Source organism: Haliotis cracherodii, unplaced genomic scaffold (genome assembly GCF_022045235.1).
Source record: "Haliotis cracherodii isolate W230 unplaced genomic scaffold, xgHalCrac1.p SCAF_11, whole genome shotgun sequence".
NCBI classification, from domain to species: domain Eukaryota; kingdom Metazoa; phylum Mollusca; class Gastropoda; order Lepetellida; family Haliotidae; genus Haliotis; species Haliotis cracherodii.
In genome coordinates, this window is record NW_027266266.1 from 30411445 (window position 1) to 30430209 (window position 18765).

Here is an 18765-nt window from a genome sequence, read left to right on the forward strand (position 1 = left end):
CAAAATTTGATGATGAAGAATTTTTGGCAAGAGTTTTGCCAAGTTTATTTACAATGGCAGATTTATCAGTTATCAATTTGTCACCGTCTTTAAGATGATGTACAGACGATTTAGAGCCTTAACCTTTTATTTTTTTAACCATGTTCCAAACCTTGGACATGGGTGTCCGTGAATTAATTCTGGAGACATAATTCCTCCAAGATTGACGCTTATGATATTTATAAGCACGTCGTGCCTTAGCACTAGTAATTTTAACAGTATTCAAGTTATGTACTGTAGGATGTTTACAGAAATATTTTTCCGCTTTCTTCCTACACTTCCTCGCTTGTTTGCATTCATTGGTAAACCATGGTTTACGAAATTGAGGATTTGCAGGACTTAGGAATTGTTTGGTCACCAATGTCATAGAGTTGACTCGAAAAAAATGGGATGGCATCTGGTACATTTGTGAAATGGTCCAGTTTCAATTTTTCAGCACATTATGTTCCATACAAGGACCAATTGGCCTTTGTAAAATTCCACCTTGATGAAGGTGGGTCATCATTCGGTTTCATTGTTTTTAGGACAGTAGGAAAGTGATCACTTCCACAAAGGTCATCATGCACAGACCAATCGAACTCATTGTAGATATTTGAATCAGTGAGGGACAGATCGAGTGCAGAGTAATTTCCTGTGGCAGGTTGTAAATAGGTGCTGGAATCGTCATTAAATAAACATAAGTTATTATCAGATAAAAAATCCTCAATAACTTTCCCCTTATTGTTTGTAGTTGTACTTCCCCATAGAGGGTTGTGCCCATTTAAATCGCCCATAATGATGCACGGCTTAGGGAGTTGATCATACAAATGCTGAAGATCAGACAGTCGAAGTGCAGACGAAGGTGGAATATACAAAGAGCACAAAGTGAATGCAATGTGCAAGGTAAGGCGGATAGCAACAGCTTGAAGAGTAGTATTTAAAGGAACAGCACTATGTATGATGTCCCGCCTGACTAAAATAGTAGAGCCTTATACTGCCTCAGATCAAATGTATCCGTATGTTTAAGATATGTCTCTTGAAGACATATAGCTGACGGCTTAAAATCTTGAACTAGTACTTGTATCTCATTAAAATTCTTACGAAGTCCTCTGCAATTCCATTGTAGTAAATTTTGAGAGCAACTCATGGCGGCTCAATTGGAGAACGTGAACGGGGTGAAGGTCCCTTACGCTGTAAAGACAACGATGGAGACACTTCCATATCGAGAGGTTCAAAGGTGTTATGAACCTCGACAGGGATTGTTGAAGGCGCCTTCAGATGTTTAAGGGTCCTTAATTCCTTTTTACGCATTTGTTTTCTCTCTTTCCTTGTTAACAGATGAGGTTCAAGCTCAGTCTCAGACTCAGGCTGTGGTTCAGTCTCAGGCTTTGGCTGTGGTTCAGGCTCAGGCTCCAGAGAGGGAGGGGACAATTGGATATCAGTCTGTGTTTCAGACAACGACGTTAATTCCTCGGTTGTGGAATATAACATTGTCTGTTTATCCGAGATCCAGGAAATAGCTGTCTGACAAGCATGATCAACAGTTTGCGTAGGAGAAGAGACAATGGCAGAGTAAGATTTTGACTGTGAACTGTTTTGAGGTTGTTCCTGTATCAATTTTTTGGCGTCAGAAAAGGAAATATTGTTTGTGTATTTGATTTTTATAATTTTGGTTTCTCTTTCAAAGACTGGACATTGTTTGGAGGAGGACATGTGCTCACCGTTGCAGTTCGCACATCTGATGGCACCTGTGCAATCAGAGCTTTCATGATTCTTACTGCAACGGAAGCACACTGCACAGCCACGACAGGACTTGGCGCCGTGGCCAAACTGTTGGCACTTGAAACATCGCAGTGGATGTGGTATATACACATCAACACAGATGTTAAAATAACCAGCTTTGATTGAGGTTGGGAGTTTAGAAAGAGCAAAGGTAAATAAATAGGTGTTAGTGTTTACAACACTATCATGATCTTTTCTTGTAAAGCGTTTAACAGCTGTTACACCTTGAGATTTGAGTTCCTGAGCAATCTCCTCTTCTGACATGTCAGACAGGCATTTCACTCGGTCGCAGACAATGCCCCTGCAGGAATTCAAAGATTTATGAATAGATACTGCAATAGCAGTATAGGCAAAATGATGAGCATTTAACAAATTAATGGATTGTTGTCTCTTGGAACATTCTATCAAGAGAGAACCAGACCGGAGACGAATGACGTTTTTAAGGTCATCACAAATTCCTTGAACTGCCTTTGAAACTACAAAAGGATTGATCTTGAGAGGCACACCATCAATGCCTTCTACAACTAGAAATCTTGGCCACGAGTCAATATTGGTTGGAGAAGATTCATCATCAGAAGATGAAATAGTATCCACGTCAACATGTCTTCTCTTGTTTTTGCTACGAGAACCAGTGTGTTGTGGGGTATCCATAATGAGAGAGAGAGAAGTTTCGACAACCCTGCTCCCCACCCACCATGGAGTGTCAACAAGGACGGTGCCACAGTGGAAGCCAGGCTGCAACACCAGGGCTACAGAGGTGTTACACTCCAGAAATAAAGACATAAATAGCTGTCGTTAATAAAAGGAAGAATGTCAGGCTGGTTCGGCCCATGGAATTTTCCAATAAAAACACAGAATTCAGCGGTCCGTATCACCAGATTGGCTCATGAGCCACCGCCTTCTGGCATAAGACTCTAGGCAAACGTTTACATAATAATTTGGGATGTCAAACATGTAAGACATGACCAAGACCAAATAAGACATTAATATAAATCACATTTGTGCAAACACAAGATTATGCACAGGGCCTGGCATGACCAGCCGATTGATAAGACCGGGCCCATCTTACCACCCGTCTAGGCGAAGTAAGGGTCGAAGTAGTGTGTTGGGCAAAGGAACACAGTTCCAGGAACCAGTGCCCTCAACTACCAGACTCCCGTCCTCCGCCGACACAGGGACGCAACCCACGGCAAACGGGCTGCCCACTTTGGTCGCCTCTTACGACAAGCAATGGGGTGCTGTGGAAATATTCTGCCCCGGTTCCACACGGGGGAAGAGCTATTAGCGCTACCCAGCACTCACCATGAGGAGGTTGCTCTTCACGAGTGCCTGCGGGGCACAAGCACGATGGCCCAAGCAATCATGGAAAGATTTAACCGGACATTAGCGGAACTTTTGTTTGGCTATCAGTATGGGATTGAAATGAAATCAGATCGATTAAGATCAACCGAATGGGTGACACGATTATCAGCTGTTGTATCAGTGATGAATAATGTAACGAGATTAATCGGGAAGAAACCATCCAATGCAATCAAAATGAAATCTGTGACTTCCGAATCTTCAGCGCTGCAGAGAGGCAAAGAAAAAAAACTTCTGGATAGAGTAAGTATAACATATTTATACCAGCCTGGTGAATGCGAAGGAGGCCAACGTCGCGCAACCAATACGATTTGGTCCCTTAAGACACATAACATTAGTCGATTGGTTTGAAGAAGGAGAGCCTAGTCTTTATTATCTTCAAGATGGACCGGGTAGGGCATTTGTACGAGAAGAGTTGCTCATAGTTCCCAATGATACAGTATTACCACCGTAACAATAAGCATGGGTAGTTACACCATCCTTATCAATCCATCTCTTTGTATCTAAGGGGGACAATGATGTCTTGTTCATTCTTAATGCATATATCCTATGATTGTAACTTCTTAAAGAGTTCATCTCGTGTTTGAATGTTCTACCATCGAATAATGCTTCTTTATACTGTTCGTGTTTGATATGCTTTTTTACCACATACTTCTTAACACCCTTAGCTTTTCTTATCTCCCCATTATCAGACTTCTTTATAGAATACATCTTATGTCTTAATCCGACATACTCCGCAATAGGGGTCCCAGCACTTTCATCCTTCATCTTACCTAATACCTTTTTATTTACTACGCTGTGCAGTGGATTATTTTTTGGGTAATCGCTCGTGTCATACATATCTTTTTTTTCTGCCATATCTTTATACACATCCTCGGTTTGTATTTCCATCAACCAAGAATCTGTGTCGGTATATAACACTTCGCATCTATTGCCATTTTGCTTCTTAAGTTCGTTTTAATAAAAGTCATACATTAAGTGTTTTGACAAGTCAAGAATACTCATACCAACGTACATCAGTCTGTTGAGGAAGACTTGGGCATCAGCTCCGATAAAGGCCTTGAGATTTTCGAGACATCCTTGATGAATTTGTGGTAATAGTCTGCAAATCCAAGGAATCTTCTGATTTCCTCTGGGTTAGATGGTGTAGGCCAAGCTCTGATCTTGTTCACTTTCTCGGGATCAGCTTCAATCCCAGCTTTAGATACAATGTACCCTACATATCTGACTTTTCGCTTGAAAAATTTACATTTCTTCAGTGCTAGCTTTAAGCCACATTCTTGGAGACGATGAAAAATGAGTTGTAGTCTCTCAAGATGTTCCTCATAAGTTCTGGAAAATATGAAGAGGTCATCGAGGTAAATCAGGCATATGTTGAAATGGAGACCCTCTAGGCATTCTTCCATGAGTCGCTGATATGTAGCTGGTGCATTGGATAGTCCAAATTGCATTCTGTTGTATTCAAAGAATCCTAGCGGTCAAACAGTGAACACTGTGCGTGACTTGTGTCCTTCCTCGATTTCAACCTGGTGGTACCCACTTTTCATGTCCAGCACAGAAAAGTATTTCATGCTGCGAAGGAGCTCTTCAATCCTTTGGCAATGCATACGAGTCTTTGGTAGTACGATTATTCAGCTGGCGATAATCAACACACATCCTGAGTCGTCCATCCTTTTTGCGAACCAGTACAACGTTCGATGTGTGACTTTCTAAAAACGCAGGCAGATAAGAGCTGTTGCAGGTGACTACAGACTTCCTCATACATGGCAGGTGGTATGCGGCGGTAATGGTCTGTTATCCATGAGTTCTATTTGATGATGTACCATAGAAGACTGCCCAATATCCTCCTCATTCTTTGAAAATATATCCTGAAATCTCATGATTACATCCAATCCATGTTTGATCTCCTCCTCTGTTAATTCTCCCTTATCAATCTCTATCTGATCCGTCAACACATCTGCTTCAACTGTGAGGCATAAGGGTGAATCATGTATGGTAACTGGCTGGACCTCAGAGAAGAGCCTTTGGAGGTATACGTAAGGTCTGTGTGGTTACATTCGAGATGTGTACGTCAACAATCTCTGGCCTTGAACTATAGTGATGAGTGTTGGAGCAACATCAATGTCAGACGGAAGTGATGACCTGAGAGTAGGCTGAAGAAGTGCACAAATTCCTGGTGATGTCAATCCCTTTGTGATACGACCCTTTATGATGACATTACTGTTAGGAGGAATGGTCATATTCTTGGTCTCTGTACTTCTGACGAGACCAAAACACCATCCTTTGTGTTCTAACTCCTTCTCCCGGAGTACGATGCTTCTGTAGGCTAAGTACCAAGAAGTATGTAAAGCTGCCTTCTGTAGGAATCTTGGTCCATGTAGCTGCCTACAATCATCAAGAAGACATTCCAAAACATTCGTACCCAGCAAAGCAGGGACTCGAACATTATACCTTGTTTCAGGAACAACTAGGAGCAAACAGGAAACAGGATCTTGAAGGCTGACACCCCCACCGGTAAGGGTGACATTGACCTGTATAAATCCTTTATATGGGAGTGAATCCCCTCCAGCACATTCGATATAAAAAATATCACCAAGAGGCTCAAGCACAATGTGCTGCAAATGGGATTTATAGAATGTCTCAGAGACAATTGACACTGCAGGTACTCCTTCAATGACAATCTCAACTTCGTTAGCACTGCCAACTAATCCATCTGGTACTTTGGGGCATGACCAGCCTAAGGGTGGCCCCTTCCCATAGGCCTGGAACAGTTTAAAGGATGCCGTAGGTGATCCAGTCTGACTCTGCATCCCCATGCAATATGACCCGTGTAGTCACACCTGAAACATCTCGGCTTCTCTTCATTATTGTTGTTCCATGGTGCTCTTCTCTCGGTTGGAGAAACAAATCCGGTAGCTCCCTGAGTTGGGTAAGGAGAAATACCTGTTGCATGTGGTTGAATACTGTATGGCTGTTCGGTATTGGCCCAATGAGATTGATGGGCAGATGGGAAAGGCTGTGATCGTGCACCAGTGTATGTTGAAGCTCTCCCCTTGCCTCCACTTGGTCATTTTCTCTCGGTATGACAGGGATTTGCTGGTTTGAGGGAAGAATAATTGGGGTGTGCTTGAAGTGGCATATTCGAAGTCTGCTGCTGGTAAACTTGACCATGATGTTTATTCCTGAGCTCAGCAATCTCAGCTCTCATCTCCTTCATCATTTCCTTCAGGTCAAGAACTTCTTCCTTGGAAGCTGCAGTAGAGCTATCTGAAACAGTAGCCATTTTAGCTGTAGCTGACTTCTTCTTCTCTATCATGGGCTTGCCCTTGTTAATGTCAAATTCCACTTCCCTTAGACAAAGTCGCATTTCATCAACATTGAAAATAACTTCATACTTGTGTGCAGCCAAACTCTTCAGTCCAGGTTTGAGCCCATCCCACATTTTACTCCTTAGGATCTCATCCTGTTCTTCCAAGGTTAGGTTGGGCTGCTCTGATATCTGATACATAAGATTCTCAAGACGACATCCCTATGTTGAAACATCCTCATCCTCCTTCTGAGATGCACCATAAAACTGAGACATAAGAGACTCCTTCCTCCATAGTGTACCAAAAGCACTCCTGATTTTAGATAAAAGATCCTCAATTCTGGCTTTCTGTCCAAGCGTCATGGATATTAGAACTGCTTCTCCCTTCAGAGACTTCCTTATAGATTGTAGGGCAACATCAGGTGTATGAGTCTTGGACTGGAGAAGGAACTCAACTTCATATCTCCACAAATCATAAGTGGTATCCTTGTCTGTCTCTCCACTGAATATGGGTAGCCTAGGAAAGTGGTGGTAACTCGTAGTAGAGGTTATCCCAGGTTCTGTAGGGGGCTTGCTCTCAGTGGACATCTCATGGGCTGTCTCTTCCTCCATCTTCCTTTTGTGCAATCCCTTGAATCCATTCCTTGAAGTCTTTGCCTGTGTCGACTTTGGGAGACATTCCTAACCTCTCAAACACTGTTCCCATCCATCAGGATCAAGTTCCATTGTTGTCGAGAAATACAGAGAAAAGTAAACAGAAGTCACTAAAGTAGAAACAAAGTCCAAATGTAAATGGATAAGTGTGACGTTGCAAATGCAGTAATGTGTTTCAACTGGCAAACACATTGGATTGATCCTTCAGTAGATAAGCTCTCTAAATGAAAAAATCTTAAACAAGCTCAATCAAACTTGTCTATGAGGCGTGTGGGTGAGCAGATCGTAGGTTAAACAATAAAGAAGAAAAGAAAATAAGTTCAAGCAAAAAAACTATAAAAAAAACTTCTGATTTTGATAACCGTGTTAATCTTTCAAAATAATATCAGTCTAGATACCACAATAAAAATTCAAAACAATGCCAAGCCCAAGAACCCAACAGTAACTGTAACCAGAACCAGCAGATCAATATACAACTATATGTATGAATGTCCTACAGGTTACACAACTAAGAGTTTGACACAACCGTATGAAACATGAGAATGTGAACTCTTTCACTGACCTAGACAGCTGTATCTCCACAAGAAGTGGACAGGTAGGGAAGACAATTAGAGTTAGAAGACAGTGTAGCAACAGTGCAGTGCAGTGCGGTGAAGTGTGTGACTCTGATGTGACTATGACTCAACCATATTATATTACTGAACTTAAGTCCCTAGTTAAAGTGTTATTTAAGTTTAGCTACCTCTCAAGGTAATAGACGAGACCTGAAAAGGACATGTCACACTCACACACTTACACATTGACCTGAACATAAGAAATAGATATTTGTCCAATACTAAGTAGTCACTTATGAACCAAAGTCAGCAATTCTATAAATGAAATACCTAAATACTATTGAGAATTGATTACTTGTAATACAAAGTGTGGATCCACAAACTAACTAAACATGTTGGTACCAAAGTAATCAAGAGAACATATACAAAATATGGCCGGCCGTTAACTAAAGTAATGAAATCAAAACTCACTACTGCATCATCTGACGCATTTAATCCAGAGTTCAATAAAGTCACAAATCCTGATCAGAAGTTCATAGCACAGTACACATGTCAATGTCAGCACAAGTCTCTGGTGTCTGACTAATCTCAGCACAAGTCGCTGGTGTTCCAAACAGTCCTAAGCAAGAAAACTGAACACTGACCAGTTCACCTAGCTGCCGGATCCGGACACAACTACAGCAGGCTCTTCCTTGTCAGCTTGTGGTGGCTCTGTCACCAATAATCTGCAAAGTCTTCACTGGGGGCTCCATTTTGTAACCGGGATTGTGTAGGTATACAGGAAGACCAGACACAGGTACGGGTGTGATACTTTATTTTCTTTGTCTATTGACAGATAGACGCCCTGAAACACATGTATAGGGAATACATACTAGTTCAGGATAAACATGTACACATATATAAATAAATACGACAAATTAATATCACAAACCATTTCTATTACAATAGGAGTAATTATAATTTCGTTCCTCGGAAAACATAAGCAATAAATAACACTATACAGAAATAATGACATTATCATTAACACATTTCATTGAGGCAACCATGCAAGAACGATAACTCCTTGATAAGTGAGTGAGTGAGTTAATATTTAAAGTCACATCGGCAATGTTTCAGCAATATCGTGACTTGATCCTTGATAAGACAAACACAAGGCAAATACTTCATACTAACGTACACGTTGCGATGAACGTTAAACAAATTGAATGCTAAAGATAGAGAAACTATGTATCTTACACACTTGCAATATAGTGACACAATAATAAGTTTCATACCCTGTGGGTGACACTGGGGTGTAGATTATTCCACTTCCTCTGGAGGAATATAGTGCTGCTATAAAAATAAACAAACCACATTCAGAATATTCTAAATGCGCACATATATACAAATACAATTGAATGTGGTATTGTATAAATTACTAATGAACTTCATGACGATAGAGTATATGAAATGTAAGGTCATATCATTCGTTCATTAATTCATTCTTTCATTCAACCATTTAAACACAGTAACTAACATTTTAAAGCATATGCGTTATGTAAATAATGCTGAACAGAATTAAACTTATGTATAAACGTCATTGCACAAAATATACACAACTACACGATTATACATTTAAGCAAACATTATGATGCACTAGAATAATCAATTTACACCAGTACCATTACTACTCAGTACATAACATATATACAATCCTTATAACATGATACTAACCTTTAGATTTGTTGTTTAGTCCTAAGTGCTCTGAGATGCGATCGTTGACGGCTCTGATTGTTGTGAAGTGCAATGGCTGACGTGCAAGTAGCATTTAGTATTTTAAAAACAAGCCAATCAACACAAGGGGCCACGCAAGACAAAGAACATAAGACAGGCAATGACACAACACAACCTGTCACCCCTTATACCCGTAATAGACGTGACAAAGACCTAAAAATAACCATAGTCTAACGCTTGAAGATGATACTATTAGAGGTAAAACTATAAACAATCACAATTCTAACAACCTGAAATGACAACCTATATACATTGAAATTCATATCGGCCACATCATTATGTCAGTGCATTATGTCTTCAACTTCTGAAACTGTGACTAAGGCTCAGGCCCGATCTACACCTACTCCTGAAATACCAGCTACTGTCACATCACCAGCAGAAAAAGAAAAAACAAAACAGGAAAATTACAACAAAAATCCCCACACTTACTGAAACATCTGTTCATAACTTCTTTCATCCCTTAGAGATGGGTGTCACTCTTCATCTCACATCTTCACATCACAACAACAGTTGTAATTCCTCTTCACGATCACGTGAGCGATCTCCCGTAGAACCACCATGATCCATACAAATATATTTCAATGGAATTGCAGAGGGCTTAGGCACAATTTTAATGAACTACAGTTATTAACAACAGATTTTATTCCATCAACAATTTGTGTACAAGAGAGGTACCTCAAACATACAGATACATTTGATTTAAGGGAGTGTAGTTTGTATCATTCCTTCTCTCCTCCGGCAGATAAAGCTACTGGAGGTGCTTCTATTTTGGTGCGGCGGGTCGTCGTTCACAGTCCTGTTCCACTTGACTCGAATCTGCAAGCAGTTGCAGTTAGACTTACCCTGCATTTAGCCTTCACACTTTGCTCTTTATATCTACCTCCTTCTTCTAGTATTCAGCAGAATGAACTTCAACTATACGACCAACTCCCAAAGTCCTGTATCATCATGGGTGATCTAAATAGGCATAATCCTTTATGGGGAAGTTCTATTATTAATCAAAAGGGAAGAGTGATCGAGGATTTTGTTTCCGATAATGATCTATGCATCTTTAATGATGACTCGGACACTTACTTACACCCTGCTACCGGCACATATTCATCTCTAGATCTGTCTCTGACGAAGTCAGTTTTGTTAAACGAATTCTCCTGGTCAGTCCACGATGGCATTTGTGGAAGTGACCATTTCCCCACTGTGCTTAAATCCATTAATCTCACTGATGATCCGCCTTCACGACGATGGGATTTTGTGAATGCTGATTGGCTTTGATTTCAATCTTTATGAAAAGATAAATTACAACCTGCGTCTTTTCAGAATGTTAATGACCCATATCAGTTGTTTTCAGATCAACTGAATGAAATTGCTAATGAATCAATTCCTAAGTCCTCTGTCAACCCACGTGTTCGTAAACATTTTACTGTCTATAACTTAAACACTGTCAAAATTTCAAATGGCAAGGCAAGACGTCTATTTAGACAAAATAAACGTCAATCATGGAAGAACTATGTCTCAAAAATAAACTCTCGTACTCCTATGTCCAAGGTATGGAACATGATAAAAAAGATCAAAGGCAAGGGATCAAATTCTACAGTGAACCATCTGAAGGATGGTGATACTTTGTTAACTGATAAATCTACCATTGCCAACAGACTCGGGGAAACTTTATCTCAACATTCTTCTTCATCTAATTACGTTCCTGAATTTAAAAAATATCAGCTCCGACAGGAAAAGAAAAAAGAAAATTTTACATCTGATAATGGTGAAGATTACAATGAACTATTTCCACTACATGAGCTATAGATTGCCTTAAAAAAGGCAAGCTCATGATACAGCAGCAGGCGCTGATAATATTCATTATCAGCTGCTGAAACACTTGCCCGAATCATGCCTTGAAACTATGTTGAATATATTCGATGATATTTGGACATCCATCACATTACCAACCTATATCTCTAACTAGCTGTGTTTGTAAAACTATGGAACACATGGTAAAAATCCGATTAGTGTGGTACTTGGAAACAAATGATCTTATGATCTTATATACAATGTGGTTTCCGGAAAAACAGAAGTACTATTGATCATTTAGTGCGTTGAGAATCGTTCATTAAACCTTCCATTGTAAATAGACAACATGCTGTATCGATCTTTTTCGACTTAGAAAAAGCTTACGATACAACATGGAAACATGGTATTTTAAAAGATCTTCATGATTTTGGATTAAGAGGCCGTCTGCCTCATTTTATATCACAGTTTTCAAAAAGACAGGCAATGTCAAGTCCGAGTGGGTACAAACCTGTCTGATCATAATAATCATGATCAGGGTGTCCCACAAGGCAGTATTTTGTCTGTCACTTTATTCAGTATAAAAATTAACATTTTGTCAAAAGTTTTTAATGATTCAGGTGATGGATCACTTTTTGTGGATGATTTTAATATATCTTGTCGCGGTGAAAATATGCACACAATAGAAAGGCAATTACAATTGTGTCTTAATAAAATTAACAAGTGGTGTCTAGAAAACAGGTTTAAAATTTCCAAATCAAAAACTAACTGCATACATTTTTGCAGGAAATATAAACCGCATAAAGACCCTGAGCTATTTTCAAATGGCACCCCTATGAAAGTGGAGAAACAGGTAAAGTTCTTGGGACTTATTTTTGATAACCATTTAACTTTCCTCCCACATATTAAATACCTAAAAGCTATGTGAAGCACGTGAGTGTGTAGTATGCACAAGCATCGTGTCCGTGCTTTATATGCTGTGTAACGGCTCTGTCTACTACAGACAGAACAACACGTCCTTACGTTTGATCGTCAATACAACTAAACTGAGCTTATCCCAATGATAACATGAGCCCTTTTGTATTGTCTTGTATGGTCTGTATGCATTCAATGAGCTTGCTCGTTTGTATCCCGTTTCCTTAAAAAATGTGCATGGTTTATTTTTTGTCCATTAACGTCGCTTAGCAAAACCCAGTTAACATACATGCATAATGCCTAGTGTAGCACTTATGTAGCAAATGTTAGTACAAACATGAGATAAATTGGTTGTGATATTTATAATGCCCGTGGCGCGTGTGCGTAGTATACGTGTGATGTGTTTGTAACATAGCTCACAAACCTTATGTACAGTGTGAGTAGCATAGCAGTCATGCAGTGTAATGCGTGGAGTATGTGTGCAGTATACATTCTCTGGAATGTTGTATGTGTGTGATGTGTTTGTAACATAGCTTACAAGCATTATGTACAGTGTGAGTAGCACAGCAATCATGCAGTGTAATGCGTGGAGTATGTGTGCAGTATACATTCTCTGGAATACAAGCACTGTGATGTATGTTGTATGTGTGTAGAAGATACACGTATGTAACATGTGTGAATGTTCAATATTACTTTTATAAATAAGTGTATACATGCGTTCACTCCTATGTAGGCACTCGTGAAGAGCAACCTCCTCGTGGTGAGTGCTGGGTAACGCTAATAGCTCTTCCCCCGTGTGGAACCGGGGCAGAATGTTTCCACAGCACCCCATTTGCTTGTCGTATGAGGCGACAAAATTGGGCAACCTGTTTGCCGTGGGTTGCGCCCCTGTGTCGGCGGAGGAGGGGATTCTGGTGGTTGAGGGCATTGGAGCCAGGAACCGGTGTTCCCTTTGCCCAACACACCACTACGACCCTTACTTCGCCTAAACGGGTGGTAGAATGGGCCCAATTCTATCAATCGGCTGGTCACGCCATGCGCTGTGCATGGAAAACATTCATGTTGAAATTCTTCTACATTATTTTATTGCTAAAATGAATGTTGTTAACCAAAATGTTATGATATAAATTTTTGCCTAGAGTCCAATGCCAGAAGGCGGAGGCTCATGGGCCAATCTGGTGTTGTTGACCTCCAAATTCAATATATATCCATTTTCTTGTCATGGGCAGAACCAGCCTAGCATTTAATTTGGTATACAAATATTGCTATTTGTGTCATATTCGCTGGCGTATAACAACCCTGTCTCCCTGGTGTTTGCATCCTGGAGATCCGATGCAATTTAACACTGTCCTTGTTGACGCTCCGTGGTGGGTGGGGAGCAGGGTTGCTGAAAAGTTTCCTTTCAATATAGCTCACAATCATCCTGGTTCTAAACGAAGACATGTAGATACAAGTACATCTGATGAAGCTGATACACATGTTGATTCCTGGCCTCGATTCCTTGTGATCGAAGCTGCAGATCATGTACCAATCAAATTGAACTCCTTTGCTATATCCAAAGCTGTCCATGGCTATTGTGGGAGGTTAAAAACGTTACACGTTTACGCAGTGGATCTCTTTTGGTAGAATGTGTGAGAAAGCAGCAATCTATCAATTTGTTATCAATCACTCAGTTTGCTAATGTGAATGTTACTGTTTCTGCACACCGGACGCTGAACTCCTGCCGTGGCATTGTCCGTGACAGGACACGTTCACTGTCAGATATGTCAGAACCTGAAATTGTTTCAGAACTTCAACACCAAGGAGTTCAGTCAGTCAAGCGTTTCACCCGAAAGGATGAAAAATCAAATATTGTTAACACGAATACCTATCTGTTCACCTTTGACCGTCCAACGGCTCCGAACTCTATTAAAGCTGGTTATGTCAACATGAGAGTGGAGGTGTATGTCCCCAATCCACTCCGATGCTATAAGTGTCAAAAGTTTGGACATAGTTCGAAAATTTGTACACGCTCTATCGTTTGTAATCGTTGTGGTGGAAACCATGACAGTACCGACTGCAGTCTAGATTTAAAGTGCATCAACTGTGAAGGCCAACACATGGCCTCTTCCAAATCCTGCCCCGTGTATCAAACGGAAACGCAAATTCCGAAACTAAAATGTGAACAAAACATATCTTTTGCAGATTCTAGGAAGCTTGTCAATCAGTCAAGATCTCCTTCAACTATAAACTACTCTGCTGCTGTGGCAAAGCCTGTTAAAACCACTTCATCTGTTCAGTGTCAAACCAATTTGACATGGGTCACTTCTCTTCAGCCAGTTGAAACTGCGTCTATGGCAAATATATCTGACAGTCAATCTGCATCACCACCCGATAGTGTTCAGGCAGAGACTCAGACTCATCCTGAAGAACCAGTTGTTCTGGACCTAAAGTTATCCAACAAGCAAAGAAAAAAATTAAACAGAAATCAGACACCCAATACCCTATCTCCTTCAGAAGTATCTCTCCATAACTCCTTCAATGCTTTAGACATGGAGGTGACTCCATCGTCAGACAGTAGCGGAAGGAGTTCTTCTTCCTCATTTTCACGTGAGAGATCACCCATTGAGCCACCGTGAATCAATCATCACATTTAATACAATGGAACTGTAGAGGACTTAAGAATAATTATAATGATTTACAACTTTTAATTCAGGATTACAAACCATCGGCGATATGTCTTCAAGAAACATATTACAAAGACACTGATCAGTTCGATATAAGAGGTTATACCTCCTACAATGTCTTTTCACCTCCAGGGGCAAAAGCCACTGGAGGTTCTTCAATATTCATGAAAAACGGCGTTATCCACTGCCCTGTTCATCTGGCTACTCCTCTTCAAGCTGTTGCCGTCCGTGTAACCTTACACATAGTTTTTACTTTGTGTTCGCTTTATATTCCACCATCTTCTTCCCTTCGACAGTCTGAACTTCAGGCTCTTTATGATCAACTCCCCAAGCCCTGTATTATTATGGGTGATTTAAATGGGCACAATCCACTCTGGGGTAGTGTTCAGACAAATAACAAGGGGAAACTTTTGGAAGATTTCATTTCAAACAACGACTTGTGTATACATAATGATGGTTCAAACACATATCTACATCCCGGTACAGGTACCTACTCTGCTCTTGATTTATCACTCACACACTCTGATTTATTAAACGAATTTGAATGGTAAGTCCACGAAGACCTCTGTGGCAGTGATCATTTCCCAACTATTTTAAAACCTGTCTTACGTTCAGATGTTCCTCCTTCAACAAGATGGAACTTCACTAAGGCCAACTGGCCTTGATTTGAAATGCTCGCATCCAAAAAATTGAAGCCTGATTTATTTATTGACGCGACTGATCCTGTACAATTATTTTCTGATGAATTAAACAAAATCGCTGATGAATGTATTCCTAAGTCCTCTACAAATCCACACATCCATAAACCATGGTTCAACAATGACTGCAAACAAGCTAGGAAGGCACGGAAAAAGGCTGAACACTATTTCCATCGCCATCCAATGGTCCATAATTTGAATAAATATAAAATCTCAAATGCTAAAGCCAGGCGTACGTTTAAACAAAATAAACGGCAATCTTGGCAACATTATGTTTCCAAAATAAACTCACGAATGCCCATGTCCAAGGTCTGGAACATGATACAGAAAATTAAAGGTAAGGGTTCTAAAAGTAGTGTCCACCATCTTAAGAATGTGGATGACCTTATAACTAATAAATCGGATATTGCAAATAAACTCGGTGAAACGTTAGCAAAACATTCTTCTTCCTCAAATTATGTCCCTCAATTCCAAAAATTTCAAAAACAGCAGGAAAAGAAAACTATACATTTTTAATCAGACAATGGGGAAGATTATAATGAAATATTTTCGATCCATGAACTTCATACTGCTCTTGGACAAGCTCATGATACAGGAGCTGATAATGTACACAATCAACTCCTGAAGCACTTACCAGAACCGTGTTTAGAAACCCTTTTGCTGATTTTTGATGGTATATGGTATATATCAGGTAAGTTTCCTTCTTCCTGGCGTGATGCCATAGTTATACCAATACCGAAACCTGGACGGGATCAAAGTGATCCCTCAAATTATAGACCAATTTCACTGACCAGTTGCGTTTGCAAAACCATGGAACGCATGGTCAACAATAGATTAACATGGTACTTGGAATCAAATAATTTAATTACAAATATTCAGTGTGGCTTTCGAAAGAATCGAAGTACTGTTGACCATTTAGTACGGTTAGAATCATTTGTGAAAAATGCAATCATTAATAACCAGCATACAGTGCATCTTTTTCGATTTAGAAAAAGCGTATGACACAACGTGGAAACACGGGATTTTAAAGGATTTACATGACTTTGGATTGAGAGGCCGTTTGCCTGAATTTATATCCAAGTTTTTAACTGACAGACCATTTCAGGTCCGCGTGGGTTCTACCCTGTCTGATCATTATCATCAGGATCAGGGTGTCCCGCAAGGCAGTATTTTGTCTGTCACCTTATTCAGTATAAAAATAAATAGTCTTTCAAAGGTTTTAAGTGATTCAGTAGATGGATCACTTTTCGTGGATGATTTTAATGTTTCTTGTCGTGGAAAAAATATGCAAACCATAGAGAGGCAGTTGCAAATCTGTCTAAATAAAATTCATAAATTGTCCCTTGAAAACGGGTTTTATATTTCCAAATCAAAAACTAACTGTATCCATTTCTGCCGCATCAAGACCCTGAACTATGTTTAGATGGCATCCCTATCAAAGTTGTAAAAGAGGCCAAGTTCTTGGGCCTTATTTTTGACAGTCATTTAACTTTCCTTCCACATATTAATTACATTAAAGCCAAATGCCTGAAGGCACTCGATTTGTTAAAAGTAGTTTCAAATTCTAAGTGGGGAGGGGATCAAACAACCCTCTTACACTTGTACAGATCATTGATCCGTTCAAAATTCGATTATGGCTCCATCGTCTGTGGTGGAGCCTGCAAAAGTAATTTAAAAAAACTGGATACTAACCATCATCAGGGCCTGAGGCTTTGCCTTGGAGCCTTCAGGACGTCTCCAATTCACAGTCTATATGTAGAAGCGGATAAACCTTCTCTTAAACAACGCCGTCTGAAATTATCTTTACAATATGTCACTAAATTATATTCTAATCAGTCAAATCCAGCTTTTACTTGCGTCTTTAATCCTCTTTACCAAGATATTTACAATAAAAAATCATCTCTTGTTCCACCTCTCGGAATCAGAATCCAATTTTCCATGTTTGCTTCCAATATTAAACTGCAAGATATAGCTCCCACTCAACTGTTTTCATCACCTCCTTGGCAAATGGTAAGGCCAGAGGTAGACCTTAAATTAACAAAATTAAAGAAATCTGATACTAACCTATTAATTTACCAACAAGAATACCATCAATTAAGAAACACTTACGACTCTTATAAATCTATATTTACAGATGGATCCAAGGATGGTGGCGCAGTTGCTAGTGCCACAGTCATTGGATCCAGAACAATATCTTCACGTTTACCTGATAACAGTTCCATATTCACAGCAGAAGCAAACGCCATTTTTACAGCACTAAAATATATCAGTAATCAATCTAAACATACACAATTCATTATTTTCTCTGATTCACTTTCGTGCCTTCAGGCGATTAAAAATATGTCATCGAAACATCCACTTTTAATTGAAATTCTCGAATTAATTAATGATCTTGCTACTGGACAATATGACATCGTCTTTTGTTGGTTACCAAGCCATGTTGGTATTACAGGTAACACAATGGCCGATGCTGCTGCTAAAGCAGCACTCAACAAATCTCTGACACCACTTCTCATCCCCTACACTGATTATAAACCTGAAATTAGATCTTACATTCATGATCTGATGCAAATGAAGTGGGAGACCCAAGTAGGTATCAATAAATTACTTCAAATTAAACCAACTATCGGTTACACCTGCTTAGGTTGTCAGTCCAGATTTGAAGAGGTCATAATACGACGATGTCGTATTGGCCATAGCAGGTATACACATGCATATTTGTTGAAAGGTGAGGATCCTCCATTTTGTATCCCTTGTGATGAGAGAATCACGGTCAAGCATGTCCTGCTCGATTGTGTTGATTTTTCCATCACAAGGGATAAATATTTCAAAGTTTCATCCATAAGGGATCTTTTGAATCTAAGCAATCATTTAATCATCGGTTTTTTAAAAGAAATAGAATTAATTGATAAATTTTGATGTACATAGTTCGTTTTTACGAAATGGTAGTGTATAATTGTTAACCGAGATTGTTTGTGGCTATGCCCTCGAGGGGGATTGAAGTAGCGTCAAATTATAGTCCCCCTAAGAGGGTATCATAAGACCACATCATTCAAAGCTTGTTATTCCTACCGTAGTTTTTAATCGTAGAATCTTTGTGAATGTTAATTGATGGCTAAATTGACTACAATCACCAGCATCTGAAGCAATGGTGTAAATCCTGCTGGGGAACCGTGCAGGTAGCAGAGTGAGTGAGTGAGTGAGTATGGTTTTACGCCGCTTTTAGCAATATTCCAGCAATATCACGGCGGGGGACA

General features: G+C 39.8%; 1 protein-coding gene across 1 annotated transcript; it reads left to right on the forward strand.

The window, feature by feature from the left end:
- The first annotated feature begins 13907 nt into the window (after positions 1-13907).
- LOC139455018 (uncharacterized) lies at positions 13908-14762 on the forward strand. The gene has a single exon (XM_071236603.1). It carries the CDS (start codon positions 13908-13910, stop codon positions 14760-14762), a length of 855 nt encoding a protein of 284 aa, XP_071092704.1.
- The last annotated feature ends 4003 nt before the right edge of the window (positions 14763-18765 follow it).